General features: G+C 38.1%; 1 protein-coding gene across 1 annotated transcript in view; it reads right to left on the bottom strand.

Moving 5' to 3' along the window:
- The window catches only part of PSPC1 (paraspeckle component 1), a 59,607-nt gene that overhangs the window by 29,919 nt on the left and 14,037 nt on the right, over window positions 1-15,651 (bottom strand). The window contains exons 3-5 of the mRNA XM_061171121.1: window positions 15,381-15,476; window positions 12,153-12,349; window positions 3,404-3,488 (exon numbers count right to left, since the gene is read on the bottom strand). Of these exons, the coding sequence (XP_061027104.1) occupies window positions 3,404-3,488; window positions 12,153-12,349; window positions 15,381-15,476 (378 nt within the window). The remainder of the gene's footprint in view (window positions 1-3,403; window positions 3,489-12,152; window positions 12,350-15,380; window positions 15,477-15,651) is intronic.

Below are 15,651 nucleotides of genomic sequence, written 5' to 3'. Positions count from 1 at the left end.
TAACATCTTCCATAACCACAGTACAATTATGAAAACCAGGAATTCACACTGGTACACTGCTACAGTTCAATTCTAGGTCTTACTCAAATTTCACCAGTTTCCCCACTATGTCCTTCTTCTGTTCCAGGACCCAATCCAGAATCTCACAATGCATTTAGTTATTATTTCTCTTTAGTCTCCTCGAGTCTGTAACACTTCAGTGTTTCTTGCTCTTTCATGACCTTGACACTTCTAAAGAGAACTGATTATTTTGTACAGTGTCCTTAAGTTTTCTCACGACTAGCGTAAGGTTATGAAGCTTTGGCAAGAAAACCACAGAAATGACAATGTATACTTCTGGATGCATCATATCAAGGGGTTCCTGGTGTCCATGTCTTCTTATTAAGGGTGATATGAACCTAAACACTTGGTAATGGTGGTATCTGCTGGGCTTCTCCACTTTAAATTTACTATGTTTCCATTTGTACCTCATACAAATTTGAGACTCTACAAATCCTGTATCCCAAGTTTTGTGCAACAAACTTAGCACCTACTGGGAAATCTTGAATGAAACAACTACAGGCGTGCCTCATTTTATTGCCCTTCCCAAATCTTGCATATTGCTTTTGCACACTGAAGTTTTGTGCCAACCCTGTGTTGTCAGATGGTTAGCATTTTTTAGCAAGAAAGTATTTTTAATTAAGGTACACACATTGTTTTTTAAGACATCATGTTATTGCACACTTAAAACACTACAGTATAGTATAAAGGTAACTTTTATATGCACTGCGGAACAAAAAACCTCACTTTATTGCAATATATTGTGGTGGTCTGGAACCAAACCCACAGTATCTCCAAGGTGTGCCTGTATTACTGCAGTATTCACCCATTGGTAATTTTTCTCTCAGACTCCTTTCACATTTATTATTTGGAATTCTACTTCTAACAACTAAGGAAGAGCTGTCCATTCTCCCCATTTATTTACTTACTCATTAAATAACTTCTATCAGCACAAACTCATGGATATTTACTTTATTCAACAGGGTAAAATCTAATACTATCATTTTTTATTTTGTTGTTGAAATTGTTCCAACTTTGGTCCTTAGGAGCACCTTCAGTTTGGCTCCTGTGTTCTCTCAACATGCCCTAGCCTTGTTCAAGTACTTTGCTTCTCTCTGACACAAGATTTGTCAGGCTCATCTTGGACTTTTCAATCCTGGAATCAACCACTTCTCCAAAAAGCCCTCGTTCCCTTTATTGGAGAATGGTGCTCAGAAACAAAAATCTGGGCATTAGATGAGCTCACTGTTCCTGAGGCATCACTGCTTCTGGATGGACAGGGCTAGGAAATATGTATATGCATACGAACCAATGTATATATACACGTCTATATTTCTGTATCTGTCTAGATTAAATGCCACTCAGTTCATACTGATACTTAGATTCCCCATTAAACATCACAGGAGTCATTTTAATTTTAGCCTTTCTCCCTTCTTTCTTTCTCCAACAATGAAAAACCTGGTTCATATTGATCTGTACTAATATATTCACTTTAAAAAGTATATACATTATTTTCAATAAAGTCTTGATCAAAGAGAGAAAAAAAGTATATACATAAAGTAGTTTCATAATTGCAAACCTATATCCCTATGAGAAATACATTTACTAACTAGATTACAGAATTTATATATTGTTCTTGCCACTAGCCTATAGTATTCAATCAAGATACGGTTTTCCAAAGTTATTTAGGTTCCTTATTTTCTTCCCCATCTCCTTCCAGTGTGACAATGCTATCCATCTATATATAATATAGTTAAGTTCATCTGTTATATTTTTATACCCTACTTTGGGTTCTCCCACATTGACTGTTTCTTCTTGATTTGTTTTTGTTTTTCTTTTTGTTGAATGAAGTACAGTTGATTTACAATGTTAGTTTCAGGTGTACAACAATGTGATTGAGTTATACATATATATTCTTTTTCATATTCTTTTCCATTATGGCTTATTACAGGATATTGAATATAGTTCCCTGTGCTATACAGTAGGACCTTGTTGTTTATCCATTCCATACATAGTAGTTTGCACCCCACATTGTTTAGTTTTAATTACTTATTATGCACACTAGTATAGGGCACTAATTTTAAAAGCCTACTTGTCAAGGATAAATGTAAGAGAAGAAAGCTGGATTCAGGTAGGTTTATGTTAGGGGAAAGGAGGTTTCCTTTTCTTTGTACAAGTAGAAGAGACTTTAACAAATTTACATGAAGTGGAAAGAAGCAACAAGAAAGAAACTGAAAAAGGTCCCTCGTTAAAGTTCATGGCGGGAGTTATTTACACCAGTGGTTCTCAAACTTTAGGATGCACCAGAGTCACCTGGAGGATTTACCAAAGCACAGGTGAATCAGCTTATGATTCGATAGTTCAGAGGGAAGGCTTGAGACTTTCTAACAATCTCCTAGGTTAGAATGCTGATGCTTCCTGCCAAGTACCATAAATTGAAAATAAGTAGGTTAGAGTAAAATCAGAGTAGTACCAAGACAGAAATACACAAACGTTGGTATAATCAGGTACAAAGTTGGAAAAAATACACTAATATATACGGTCTAGTACCTATCACCTGACTGTGAAGACACTTCAAACTCATTAACAGTTTTTCACTTTCTTTATTTCCCATGAGCACCTAAACTTCCTGTCACAAGCACTTACTACTTCTATAGCACTTCCAAAACAAAATTTTAAGTTTGCTTTAATCTATCATAGCTTTGTTTATAACAATTCCTAATTATGACTTTTGAAACTTGTAAGAGTAATACTTATCTCATATTTTACAACTGAATATTGCAGGTACAAGAAAAGCTGTTAATTTTTGTTTCTACATCTTGGATCAACTACTCCCTTAAACTTCCTTACTTAACCTAAAAGATTTTAAGTTGCCCATCACAGTTCTCTATTATGTACTGAGATCTTTAATGCCCATACCCTTTTTACCATGGATTCCAGATATCTTTTTTAAACAAATTATCACAAGTACAAAAATGCTTAACGGCATTCAGAGTAGTATTATACACATGAAAAAATTAAAACTAAGATCAATGCAAATATATCCATCTCTGGAAAAATGGCCCAGTAAATCACGGTGCATTCTTACAATAAATTATACAAAATAATGCCTAAGCCCTTTATGTAAGTTCACACTGTCTGTAAAGTGTCCATAATCAGCTATAAAAATCATAGAATAACAAAGATTTATGTTATCTTCTGGAATAATTCCCTAAATGTGGTCAGAAATGGACACTTTTGGGTTTTTTCCCCTGTATTTTCCAAGTTATATAACTTGTTGATAACAGGCATTGGGAGTTTTATTCATAACATACACAATGAAACCTACATATATTCACGTATATGTTATAATGATGTTCTTTACCTCAGTTGTATTTGCTTCCGTTTTTGCAGCTCTTGGTTTCTGAGTTCTTCTAAGCGTCTGAGTTCCTCTTGACGCCTCATTAAATCTACAAGATATTGATTACAGATTAATATTTTTAGCTTCCCCTTCTGTATTTTTATATTCATAAGCATATAGATTCTCTATGACTGGCAATATATGTAGTAACTTATTCATACTCATGCACCTAGCTTCTCTTTTTGTCTATCACATCATTTTACAATGAAAGATTATAAGCTGTGTAATAAATTAGTATCACTTCTGGGCCCATTTCTTCATGTGTATGAAGAAAATAATAAATCCATCCTTATATTAAGAAATTAAAATGGGTAGTAACTGTTTTAACACAGGGCCTGGAACATATTAAAAATAGAATAGTAGCTACATTTTCATTTACATAGTTTTAAACAAATTAGAATTTTTTTCAGCAGCAAGCTCAAAGCCCAAAAAGATGCCTTGGGAACCATCAGCAGAGGGCATGTAAGAACCAGACCAAACAGTATGAATAATGAGATAGGACATGGCATAAAACTCAAAAACATCCCTCCCAACACAATCAGCAGGTTTCCTCCTGCATCAAGTCTGTGTCGTATGAAGGAGGGCAATGAGGAGACAGTTCCTGAAAGTGGAAAAGGGCTGAACACTGATATGAACAAGACCACTTTAAACAGGACGAGCATTCCCACTGTCACCAACCCGTGTCACATCATCAAGAACAGGGGTTCCACAGCAGAATAAGATAATGAAAGATACATTTGTTTTGCACATCTGAGAAGCAGTGGATAAACCTCCCAAGTATTAAAACTCTTTGTACTATCTTACCAAATTACATGTGCACGCATGCATAAAATATATATATACACATATACAGATATATGAATACCCTGAATAACACAAGTATTGGTTGTTTTTATTTTCTTTTTCTATAATCATGTTACCTGAAATTTCTAAAATGAACATAAATTATCTTAATTGAATGTTTCTTAATAAATTGCTATATTCAGAATTCATTTAACATAATACTTAACAGTTAAAGTTAACATTTCATGTGCCAATAACTCTAAACATCTTAACCATGACAACATAGGCATCATAATTATAACAAGGTATTATCCTCCCTACAGATTGAATTATGTATTAATTATGTCAAATAAAAAAGATCCAGACAGATTATAAATGTGCTCTAGCCATCCAGCCACTACATGGTTCAACCGGGATGTATAGCCAAATCTATCCTTATTCCAAAACTCTTTCCAAAATGCCAGCATTGCAAACCTGGCTGTTCAGCCTGAACTGAGAAACTTAAAAAAAAAAATTTTTTTTAAAGATTTTGGGACTCTGCTCAGGAAAGTCTGCTTTGGTATATGGGATAGGAACCAGGCGATTCTGATAACATGCCAGTTGAGAAAACATTTAGCTATCTTAAAACCCAAACAAGACTACAATTAAGTTCAAACATTTTTACCATTAGCTGTCAACTTGACTGCTCATTAGAATTACTTAAGTACCTTTTAAACACAGACCAATTAAATCAAAATCTCTTGGGATGTGGACCAGATATGAGTATTTTTTTTTTTTGAAGCTCCCTAGATGACTCCATTCTGCAACCAACATTGAGACCCCATAACTATCATATAATTTCTACAGCTGGCGAGACTTGTAAAGACCAAAAATATACAAGCTACTTATATTCCTAAGGGGAAATGCTTCAATAAGCCAAAGCATGGGAAGTATCTTACTATCATTAATTACCCAAGAAAGTCAATACAGTGCATCCTGTAACAGTTTTATTATTGATTTTGTACGTTAGCTGTTCTTAAATCAGGGACACATATAGTAATAAATGTAAAATTACATTTTCTTCCATGAAAAGGAATAAGAAAAGAACATGAATGTTTTCTGACCACTGGATCTTCTCCTTTTAAGCGGGGCCAGTTAAGACAGGTGCTTTAACCTCTCAGATCATGCTTTCTCACCAGTAACATGGGTATAATAATTAGCTCAAAGGATGTGACAATCGAATTATCAGATAAGCACATGATCTAACAGTAATGAGGAGCACTATCAACTTAAAACAAAACTACCATTTTACATCTTCCACATTATTTCCTTTAAGCTGCTAATATCCAGAGTTCCTGAGATTTCACTAAAGCTTATATATGTGTATACTGCCATGATAATATTCTTCTGGAGGAAAATATTACCCAAAAAACATGTAACCTGAGGTGCTTTTTATCCTTTAACCCAGTAAATCACACTCATAGGAATTTGTCTTATTAATCCAGGGAATTCCCTGGCAGTCCAGTGGTTAGGACTTGGTGCTTTCACTGCAGGGGCCCAGGTTCAACCCTGTCAGGGAACTAAGATCCTGCAAGTCGCACGCGGCCAAAAAAAAAAAATCCAAAGGCATCCACAGACATAAAATATCAGCTGCAGCACTACTCACTACTAGACCAAATAACATTTAAAACTGCGTACCTAACAAACATAAAAGACATAAAACTGTATCTATAATTTCAATATATCATAAATACGGGTATACAGCAAAAAGGGAATAGAGGGGAATATGGACAAATTTTAAGTCTCATTTGCTAGACTGTAGGAAAGTGTTCTCTCAATGTAATATCCTTCAAGTCATGAAGACTAAATGTATGCTCTCTGATCTAACACAGCTCCTTCCTAGAAATATAAGAACTGAATCTATAGATTGAAAGGGCACATCTGGTCCCAAGAAAAGTATGATGGTGTACAATAAGATACATCTGGAATATAAGACTGGACAGATGGAAAAATGTAATAAAACAAGTATAGTAAAATGTTAGTAACAAAATCTAAGTATTAAATACCTTAAAATTCTTTGAACTTTTTTTTTTTTTTTTTGGCCACACCATGCGGCTTGTGGGATCTTAGTTCCCCAACCAGGGATCGAACATATGCCCTCTGCAATGGAAGTGCAGAGTCCTAACAACTGGACCACCAGGGATTTCCCCTCTTTCAACTTTTTTATGTTTAAAATTTCTCATAAAATGTTTGGGCGGAAAACATATCCTGGATAAGTTACTGAACCTTAAAAGAATTCATATGGAAGCCTGTTAAAAGGATCAAGTCACAAGGAGGGAAAAAAATCCAGGCTTATCTCAGACTTTCCCACAGAAACATATCATCAAGTACTTAAGAAAGGGGAGAAAGACGCATGAATTTTACGCCATTCAAGAGAGGGTTTAAAGTACAAGATCATGAGGACTTCTCTGGTGGCACAATGGTTAAGAATCCGCCTGCCAATGCAGGGGACACGGGTTTGAGCCCTGGTCCGGGAAGATCCCACTGCCGCGGAGCAACTAAGCCCGTGCGCCACAACTACTGAGCCTGCACTCTAGAGCCCACAAGCCACAACTACTGAAGCCTGCACGCCTAGAGCCCATGCTCGGCAACAAGGGAAGCCACCGCAGCGAGAAGCTCGTGCACCGCAACGAAGAGTAGCCCCCGCTAGCAGCAACTAGAGAAAGCCGGCGCACAGGAACGAAGACCCTACGCAGCCAAAAATAAATTAATTTTTTTAAGAAGTACAAGACCATGGATGTTTTAGAAGATGCAGGAACATTGTTTCTGTGAACCTTCTGACAGAAATCACAAGGATAAACATCAGAGAATCGAGTGATGAACAGAAAAGTCATGACTCAACGTATTTAAAATAGGGCTGAGAGAATTATGTGAGAAACATGTGAGAACTACGGTTAAGGAACATTAAAAGGAAAACAGGGTCTCAAAGACACATCTGCACTTCCACTGTCCGCTGCACTATTCACAATAGCCAAGGTAATGGAAACAAACTAATGTCTATCAACAAATGAATGGATAAAGATGTGGTGTGTACATACAGATACATAACGTACACACACACAAAATGCGGTATACAGAGATATAGACACACACATTGGAATATTATTCAGCCATCAGAAAAGGAAATCCTGCCATTTGCAGCAACATGGATGGACCTTGAGGACATTATGCTCAGTGAAATAAGCCACACAGAGAAAGAAATATACTGCACAGTGTAAGTTATATGTGGAATCTAAAAAAAGTCAAACTCATAGAAACAAGAGAGTATAAATGTTGTTGCTGGGAGGTGGGAGAAATAGGAAGAGGTTGGTAAAGGGTTCAAACTTTCAGATATAAGATGAATAAAGCCTGAGGTCTAATGTATAACATGGTGGCTATACTTGATAACACGGTATTCTATAATTCAAAGTTGCTAAGAGAGTAGAACTTAAATGTTCTTGAAAGAAAGAGAGAGAGAGAGCGAGAGAGAGAGAGAGAGAGAAGGAAGGAAGGAAAGAAAGAAGGAAAGAAGGAAGGAAAGGGGGGGAGGGAAGGAGGAAAGAAGGAGATAAAAGATAAATAAAAGGGCTTCCCTGGTGGCGCAGTGGTTGAGAATCTGCCTGCCAATGCAGGGGACACGGGTTCGAGCCCTGGTCTGGGAAGATCCCACATGCCGCGGAGCAACTGGGCCCGTGAGCCACAACTACTGAGCCTGTGTGTCTGGAGCCTGTGCTCCGCAACAAGAGAGGCCGTGACAGTGAGAGGCCTGCACACTGCGATGAAGAGTGGCCCCCGCTCGCCGCAACTAGAGAAAGCCCTCGCACAGAAACGAAGACCCAACACAGCCAAAAATAAAAAAAAATAAATGAATAAATTAATTTAAAAAAAAAAAAAAAAAAGATAAATAAAAAGTTTTTACACTTAAAAAAAAAAAGAAAAAACTAAACATTAAGTCCATGTCAAAAATCCAAACAAATCAGAAGCAAAATAAATAAAAGTTGAGAGGAAAAGTGAAAAGAGGAGCAAATATGCCAATTTCCTTTTTCTTTTTGCCTTTGGTAATCAAGAATCAAAAGATATCATTTAGGGCTTCCCTGGTGGCGCAGTGGTTAAGAATCTGCCTGCCAACGCAGGGGACACGGGTTCGAGCCCTGGTCTGGGAAGATCCCACATGCCACGGAGCAACTAAGCCCATGCGCCACAAATACTGAGCCTGCGCTCTAGAGCCCGCGAGCCGCAACTACTGAAGCCCGGGTGCCTAGAGCCCGTGCTCTGCAACAAGAGAAGCCACTGCAATGAGAAGCCCGCGCACCACAATGAAGAGTAGCCCTCGCTCGCCGCAACTGGAGAAAGCCCACGTGCAGCCACGAAGACCCAACACAGCCAAAAATAATAAATAAATAAAATAAATAAATTTTTTTAAAAAAGATATTTAAAGAAACTATACTTCTATTATTTATCAGTACAAAAAGATACATAAAATATAAAATCCAGTGATAGAGGAGGACAGAGTAATAGCAAAATGAATGGCAGTTAATATTATCTATTGCGAGTTATATAATTACAGTAACAAAGGTAATACAAAAACAACCATAACGAAAATTCAGGAACTGCCTCCTATACTGATGATCAAAAACAGATAGTGAAGCAAAAAAATAACTTGTATTAAGTATAATGGGATTTGGATCTAGAAAGGACTACATAAACAGCAGTAAAATAGAAATGAAGCAATTGTTAAAAGGAACTGGTGTGTCCAGTAAGAATCAACATTTACAAAACTTTGCTAAGATATATACATATTCACTGCAGCATTGTTTTTACTAACAAGCTGGAAAGAGAACTAGACATCAATTAAAAGAGGATGAGCAAAACTAATTATAGCCATTTAACAGAGTATCGTTCAGCCATTTAAAAAATGAAGCAGATCTATATGTACACACTTATACAGAAAGTAAAATAGCAAGGAGCAAAAAAGATAAAAAGGATCTTCTTGGTTATAAATAAATACACACACACACATCTACTGACATATGCATGATTTTTTTCTCATTAAAGGATACAGAAGAAACTTAAAATACAGAGGAAACAGTGACTCCTATAAGAAAGCAGAAGGCGGGGCCAGGGAAAAGGACAGTTTTCTGTGCTGTCTGAGCTTTCCATTTCCATGATAGGTCAACTAGAGAGCCCTGTGTCTCTGCAGAGCCAAAGAACTAAGATTACTTCAAGTTGTTCCCCAACCTGAATACACCCTTCGAAGTGCTGGATAAAATATAAAATTGTAGAACAAAAGAGAAGATTGTAATTTTTTTTTTTAATTTTTAAACAAACTAACACTGAAACGAATTTATCACCTGCAGACTTTTGTTGAAATACAGGATGTACTTCAGGAGAAGTAAACCTAGAAGCAAGGACTAAGATACACTACGCAGTGTGCTTTTCTAATATTATAAACCAAAAACTTAACATGGGTTATAAATAAGCACACAAAAAGCAATAAAATGAAAGCTCATAGGAAATAACTACAAAATTACTTTGGTTCGAAAGTCAAAACTCCCTTAGGGGTGAGGCAAAGTTTTCTAAGAGCTCACAAGAGCACTACGAGGCCTAAAGAAATGTTGTTCTTTGTCATCACTACATCCTCAGTACCTCACATGGTGTCTTCTACAACCAACATTCAATATGGGTTCAAGTAATGACTGTTCTACTACTGCCTGTTAGTAGCAGCAACAAATAGCTTTCAGCACAAATGCTTACACATCTAATCAATGTTATTTCCTAACTATGGCATGACCATAGATAGCGGGAAAATAAAGTGGCAAAGTGCATGGCAGGCTAAGAGCTGAGAACAATTCATACTGGACAGAAGTGCTAGAGCAACCATGAGGCCCGGGAAATTAAAATTTTTTAAATTTCCCAGTTGATTCTGGTGTGCAGCCAATTTTTTTTTTGGCCATGAGGGGTGGCATGAGGGATCTTAGTTCCCCGACCAGGTATTGAACCCGGGCCCCCTGTAGTGGAAGAGCAGAGTCTTAACCACTGGACCACCAGGGAAGTCCCTGGCCAAATTTCTGAATCATAAAATCTAAGGCTGGTAAACTTGAAGCTCTCTCTTCCAGGTCTAAGCAGCCTATGATTCTAAAACTTTATCTTAGATAACAATTTTCAAATTTCTGCAAGAGACCTAGTATAACCATAACTAGTTTAAACATATTAGTATATGATATGAATGAATTCAATTTTATTAGAAAAAGAGTGTTATACAGTTTATGGAAACGCTAGGTTTAGGGTCCAAATGAAACCAGAAATGTCTGACTAGTTTCTAGCGTTTGCTGAGTTTGTTTTAACTTATTTGGCATCAACACGGTTATTCAGTGACTTGACTGTAATTGCCCAATTGCTCAATAAACATTTACTGAACAGTTAAAAAAAACACAAAAAACAAAACTAACCTGGATTTTACCCAAAAGAAAATGAGAATCTACCAAAAAGATTTAGAGATGAATGATGATCAAATTTTCACCTTTTAAAGAAATACTGGCTCTAGTATAAAGAATACTTTAGGGACTTCCCTGGTGGCAGAGTGGTTAAGAATCCACCTGCCAATGCAACAACTACTGAGCCTGTGCTCTAGAGCCCGCGAGCCACAACTACTGAGCCCACGTGCCACAACTACTGAAGCCTGCGTGCCTAGAGCCCGTGCTCCGCAACAAGAGAAGCCACCGCAATGAGAAGCCTGCGCACCACAATGAAGAGTAGCTCCCACTCATCACAACTAGGGAAAGCCCATGTGTGGCAACGAAGACCCAATGCAGCCATAAATAAATAAATAAATAAATAAATTTAAAAAAAGAAGAAGCCTGCTGCAGAAATCAGGCAGCTGTCTACGGCGCTGTGATCTCTGGGGGCAGCCAAGAGAAGGTACATAGAACTTTACTGAAGTGTTAAGTTAAAAAAACAAGTGCAAAAACTTTAAGAGCAAAATAGAAAGCAATCAGATGCTTTATTTTAAGAAATACAAAATTTTGGGAATTCCCTGGGGGTCCAGTGGTTAGGACTGCGTGCTTCCACTGCAGGGGGCACCAGCTGGATCCCTGGTCAGGGAACGAAGATCCCACAAGCTGCGCAGCATGGCCAAAATAAATAAATAAAAAATTTTTAAAAAAAGAAATACAAAATTTTACGGATAATGGAAAAGATGAGTGATAGGAAGAACCATAAAAAGTTATTTGGAGAATTAACAGGAAAGAAGAAAGGGGAGAGATAAACAATATAGACAGGGATAAAAAGAAACCTAGAAACAGGAACGGGAAGAAGTAAGCTTCTGAGATATATTTAAGCAGCTTGTCATGTTAGGTATCTGACCAATGAATGCAAGTAAATGTTATGTTATGCATAACACCTGTTATGCGTGCTCTTAAAAATTCAGTTAGCTCTGCCTCAAGTGTTTAAAATGTTCTTGCCAAATACTCAGAATTTAGTATTCCTGAATTCCCATACCCATCACCACACATGAATCTTTTTCATCTCTGCCAAGGAATATCCATCTGTAATCTTTTGACATGTAGTAAGAATCTTAAATAGCCAGCATTTGCCATAATTCTTCTTTCCACCAAACAAAATCTTGATATGTGACTTTATGCCACAACTACATACCAAGAATCACCCCACTGGGCTTCTCTTTGCCAGCAGAAGCATGTACTCGCTTCTGGCAAAAGTTAACAACCTTAATCACCTCCAACAATACTACTTATGTAGGTAACTTATTTTTAATAAGTTTTTTTTCCTAAGGAAGTTCTCTCAGAAAAGTGAAATGTTTCTTTCTAGCATTTTCAGTTTCAACTATCTCTAAACCCGTAAGTAGCGACTTAGTGATAGGTGTCAACGGGGACACCTACACGGAAACGCGTCTTACCTTGCCGCATGAGCATCAGCTGGTGCTCGTGCCGGGCCGCTTCCATCTCTGCCTCCAGTTTCTCTTTGGCTTCTCGGATGTTTCTATCAACCTGCTCACGCTGCTGCTTCTCCATTTCATCCAGAGCCTTCCATCGAGATGCATACTCAAATTCAAATGTCCCAGGCTGAGCAAAACGCGGTGGCTGTTCTCTTTCCCTAAATTTACAAGGAAAGACATACAGAAGTGTTATGTTTCAAAGGTAAAATAACATGTAAGAACAACAAACACTACCATTCACTGAGCTCTTACAAGTTCATGGCACTGTTGACAAGTACCCTCCGTGAAATATATCACGGCAACATTGTCAAGCAGGTTTTAACAAGCCTAAGTTTGAGAAACTGCCCAAAGATGCCCAACTAATTAGTAAGTAAGGGCACCAGGATTCAAACCTAGGCAATCAGATGCTACAATCTGCACTCCCCTAATTATCACCCCCAATAAGGCCTTCCTGGTTTTCACTCAACAATTTTATATAAGGCAGCCTGCAACATACAACCCAAATGTCCCTTAAGTTAATTGGCTGAAGTCAGATTTTTCTCTCTAAAAGTATAACTTTTAGGGATAGTAATACAAGCAGATACAGTTAACTGAGTGTTATGTACCAGGTTCATTGGCTAGGCCAAAAACTACAGGCCTAATTTACTACAGTTGGCTTAATACTTGTTTGCCTTGCTAGACTATAAACTCATTGAGTACATGAAATTTCTGTTAACCACTGTAACTAAGTTCCTAGAACATATCTAGCACATTGTACACATTTAGTATTTATTTCTTTGAATGAATGAATAAATGACCAAAAAAATTTAAGACCTGTGAATGTACCTGACAGTCAAAGAAATTCTTCAGTTATTCAAAAGTACTGATAAGAACACAATTCTCACTCATCAATAAAAGTACAGATGGCTTGCAATCACAAATTTTAACTTTTATTTTGGGGTGGGGAGGGGAAGATGGTGGATGGGACAAAGTTGGGAGATAAAGGGAGAGGTGGTCACAGAGGGAAAATGTAGTAACAAGAAACAGCTGTGGGGCTTCCCTGGTGGCGCAGTGAAGAATCCTCCTGCCAATGCAGGGAACATGGGATCGAGCCCTGGTCCGGGAAGACCCCACGTGCCGTGGAGCAACTAAACCCGTGCGCCACAGCTACTGAGCCTGCGCTCTAGAGCCTGCAAGCCACAACTACTGAAGCCCACATGCCTAGAGCCCGTGCTCTGCAACAAAAGAAGCCACCACCATGGAAGCCTGCACACTGCAACGAAGAGCAGCCCCCGCTCGCCGCAACTAGAGAAAGCCCGTGTGCAGCAACAAAGAACCAATGCAGCCAAAGGTAAGTAAATAAATTTATCTAAAAAATAATAATAATAGGCACCCATATTTGTCATTTAAATCAACTACAAGGAAAAACATCCATCTGCACTAAAATCAAAGAATGCTAATTAAAACATGCATAAAATGTCATTTTGAGCCTCAACTATCAAATCTTAAAATCATAACATCCATCTTCTGTCAGGATGAAGAAAAATACTTTTATACATACACCCATAAGTATAAATTGGTATAATATTTGGGGAGAACCATCTGGCAGTATTAATCACAGTTAAATATGCATACCCTTTGATCTAAGCCATCATACCTCACTTTCTTGGTTTTAAATGGTATTTCTCACTACTTAATATGTTTTATAATCTTTGGTTCATTAATTATTGTATAGCCCCGCCATTAGAAACGTAAGCATTGTGAGGGCAAAAACAGTTCTAAGTTGCACTGGCAGCACCGAGAACAGTGCCTAGCACAAAGGCATTCCAATATTTGTTGAACTCATGCATGCAAATATTACAGGTTTTTTGTTTTTTTCTTTTTGGCCGCTCCATGCAGCATGTGCGATCTTAGTTCCCCAACCAGAGATGACCAAACCCACACCTCCTGCTTTGGAAGCACGGAGTCTTAACCACTAGACCGCCAGGGAAGTCCATTACAGTTTTATTTACTATAATAAACGAGTGACTGGTTAAGAACAATACAACATATTCATACAGGCAACTTATGCAAAAATATCTGAATCACACTGAGTGAAAAGTATTTGGAAAAGAATAACATATAACATTTTGAAAACAGGCTATTTTTCTTTTTCATCTTTAAGAAAATTCTTACTCTTTGCCAAGTTATTTAACTAGAACCTTCTCCACTCCACCCCTGCCAAAAAGTCTCCTAACTCATGGCACTTCCCTGGTGGTCCAGTGGTTAAGACTCCACCTTGCAGTGCAGGGGACGCCGGTTCGATATGTGGTCAGGGAACTAGGCTTCCACATGCCGCGGAGCAAGAAGCCCACGTGCCACAACTAGAGAGCCTGTGTGCCGCAACTACAGAGCCCACACACTCTGGAGACCACGGGCTCTGGAGCCCGTGCACCACAACTATAAAGAAGCCTGCGCACCGCAACGAAAGACCCCACGTGCCGCTACTAAGACCCAAGCAACCATAAATAAATAAATAAATAAATACTTCAAAAAGTCTCCTAACTCTTAATTCATAATACACCTGAAGCATACTAAATACAGAAATTTTCATATCTAAAATTCTTTGTTGGGGCTTCCCCAGTGGTGCAGTGGATAAGACTCCATGCTCCCAATGCAGGGGGCCCGGGTTCAATCCCTGGTCAGGGAACTAGATCCCACATGCATGCCACAACTAAGAGTTCACATGCCACAACTAAGAAGCCCACGTGACGTAACTAAGGAGCTGGTGAGCCGCAACTAAGGAGCCCGCCTGCCACAACTAAAGATCCCACATGCTGCAACTAAGGAGCTGCCGAGCCACAACTAAAAGAGCCCATGAGCCGCAACTAAGGAGCCCACCTGCCACAACTAAGAGCCGGTGCAACCAAATAAATAATAAATATAAAAAAAATAAAATTCATTGTTTCTCTGGCATAAATACTACTGACAGTATCCTCTTACCTACCCCATCCATGCCCCAGTTGTAAAAGTTGAGACTTCAAAGTCAAGTTAACATTTTACCAATATACACAAGAAAACTAGCATTCCATGTAGACCAGCCCACTCTATTAACCAGACTATATGACTAAACAGCACACCTTACAATCCAACAATACTCGATTACAAATGTGAAGTAATAAATACCCTTGAGAGCACATATCTAAATTATCTTTATTAGTAAAATCTTACTTATGATACTGCTGAGTTTTCTGCATTAGCTTCTCTGGCAAGCCATCTTCATCATCAAACTGCTCCATGGGCTCCACAATGACCGGACGAGGGGTCCTGGACAGGTAAAAAGCATTAATAAGAATTAATACAGTATCGAGAATTAACGTCCTCCTAGAAATCTTTTATAGTAACTCCAAGATACATACTTGGAAAATTTCTTTCCTAGAAAAATGTCTCAAATCGGTCAAAGACATTGGCTGCACAGACACAGGTGAATGTCCAAGTCAAA

Source organism: Eubalaena glacialis, chromosome 16 (genome assembly GCF_028564815.1).
Source record: "Eubalaena glacialis isolate mEubGla1 chromosome 16, mEubGla1.1.hap2.+ XY, whole genome shotgun sequence".
NCBI classification, from domain to species: domain Eukaryota; kingdom Metazoa; phylum Chordata; class Mammalia; order Artiodactyla; family Balaenidae; genus Eubalaena; species Eubalaena glacialis.
The sequence above is the reverse complement of the archived record's forward strand: the minus strand, read 5'-3'. Positions and strand labels throughout refer to the sequence as shown.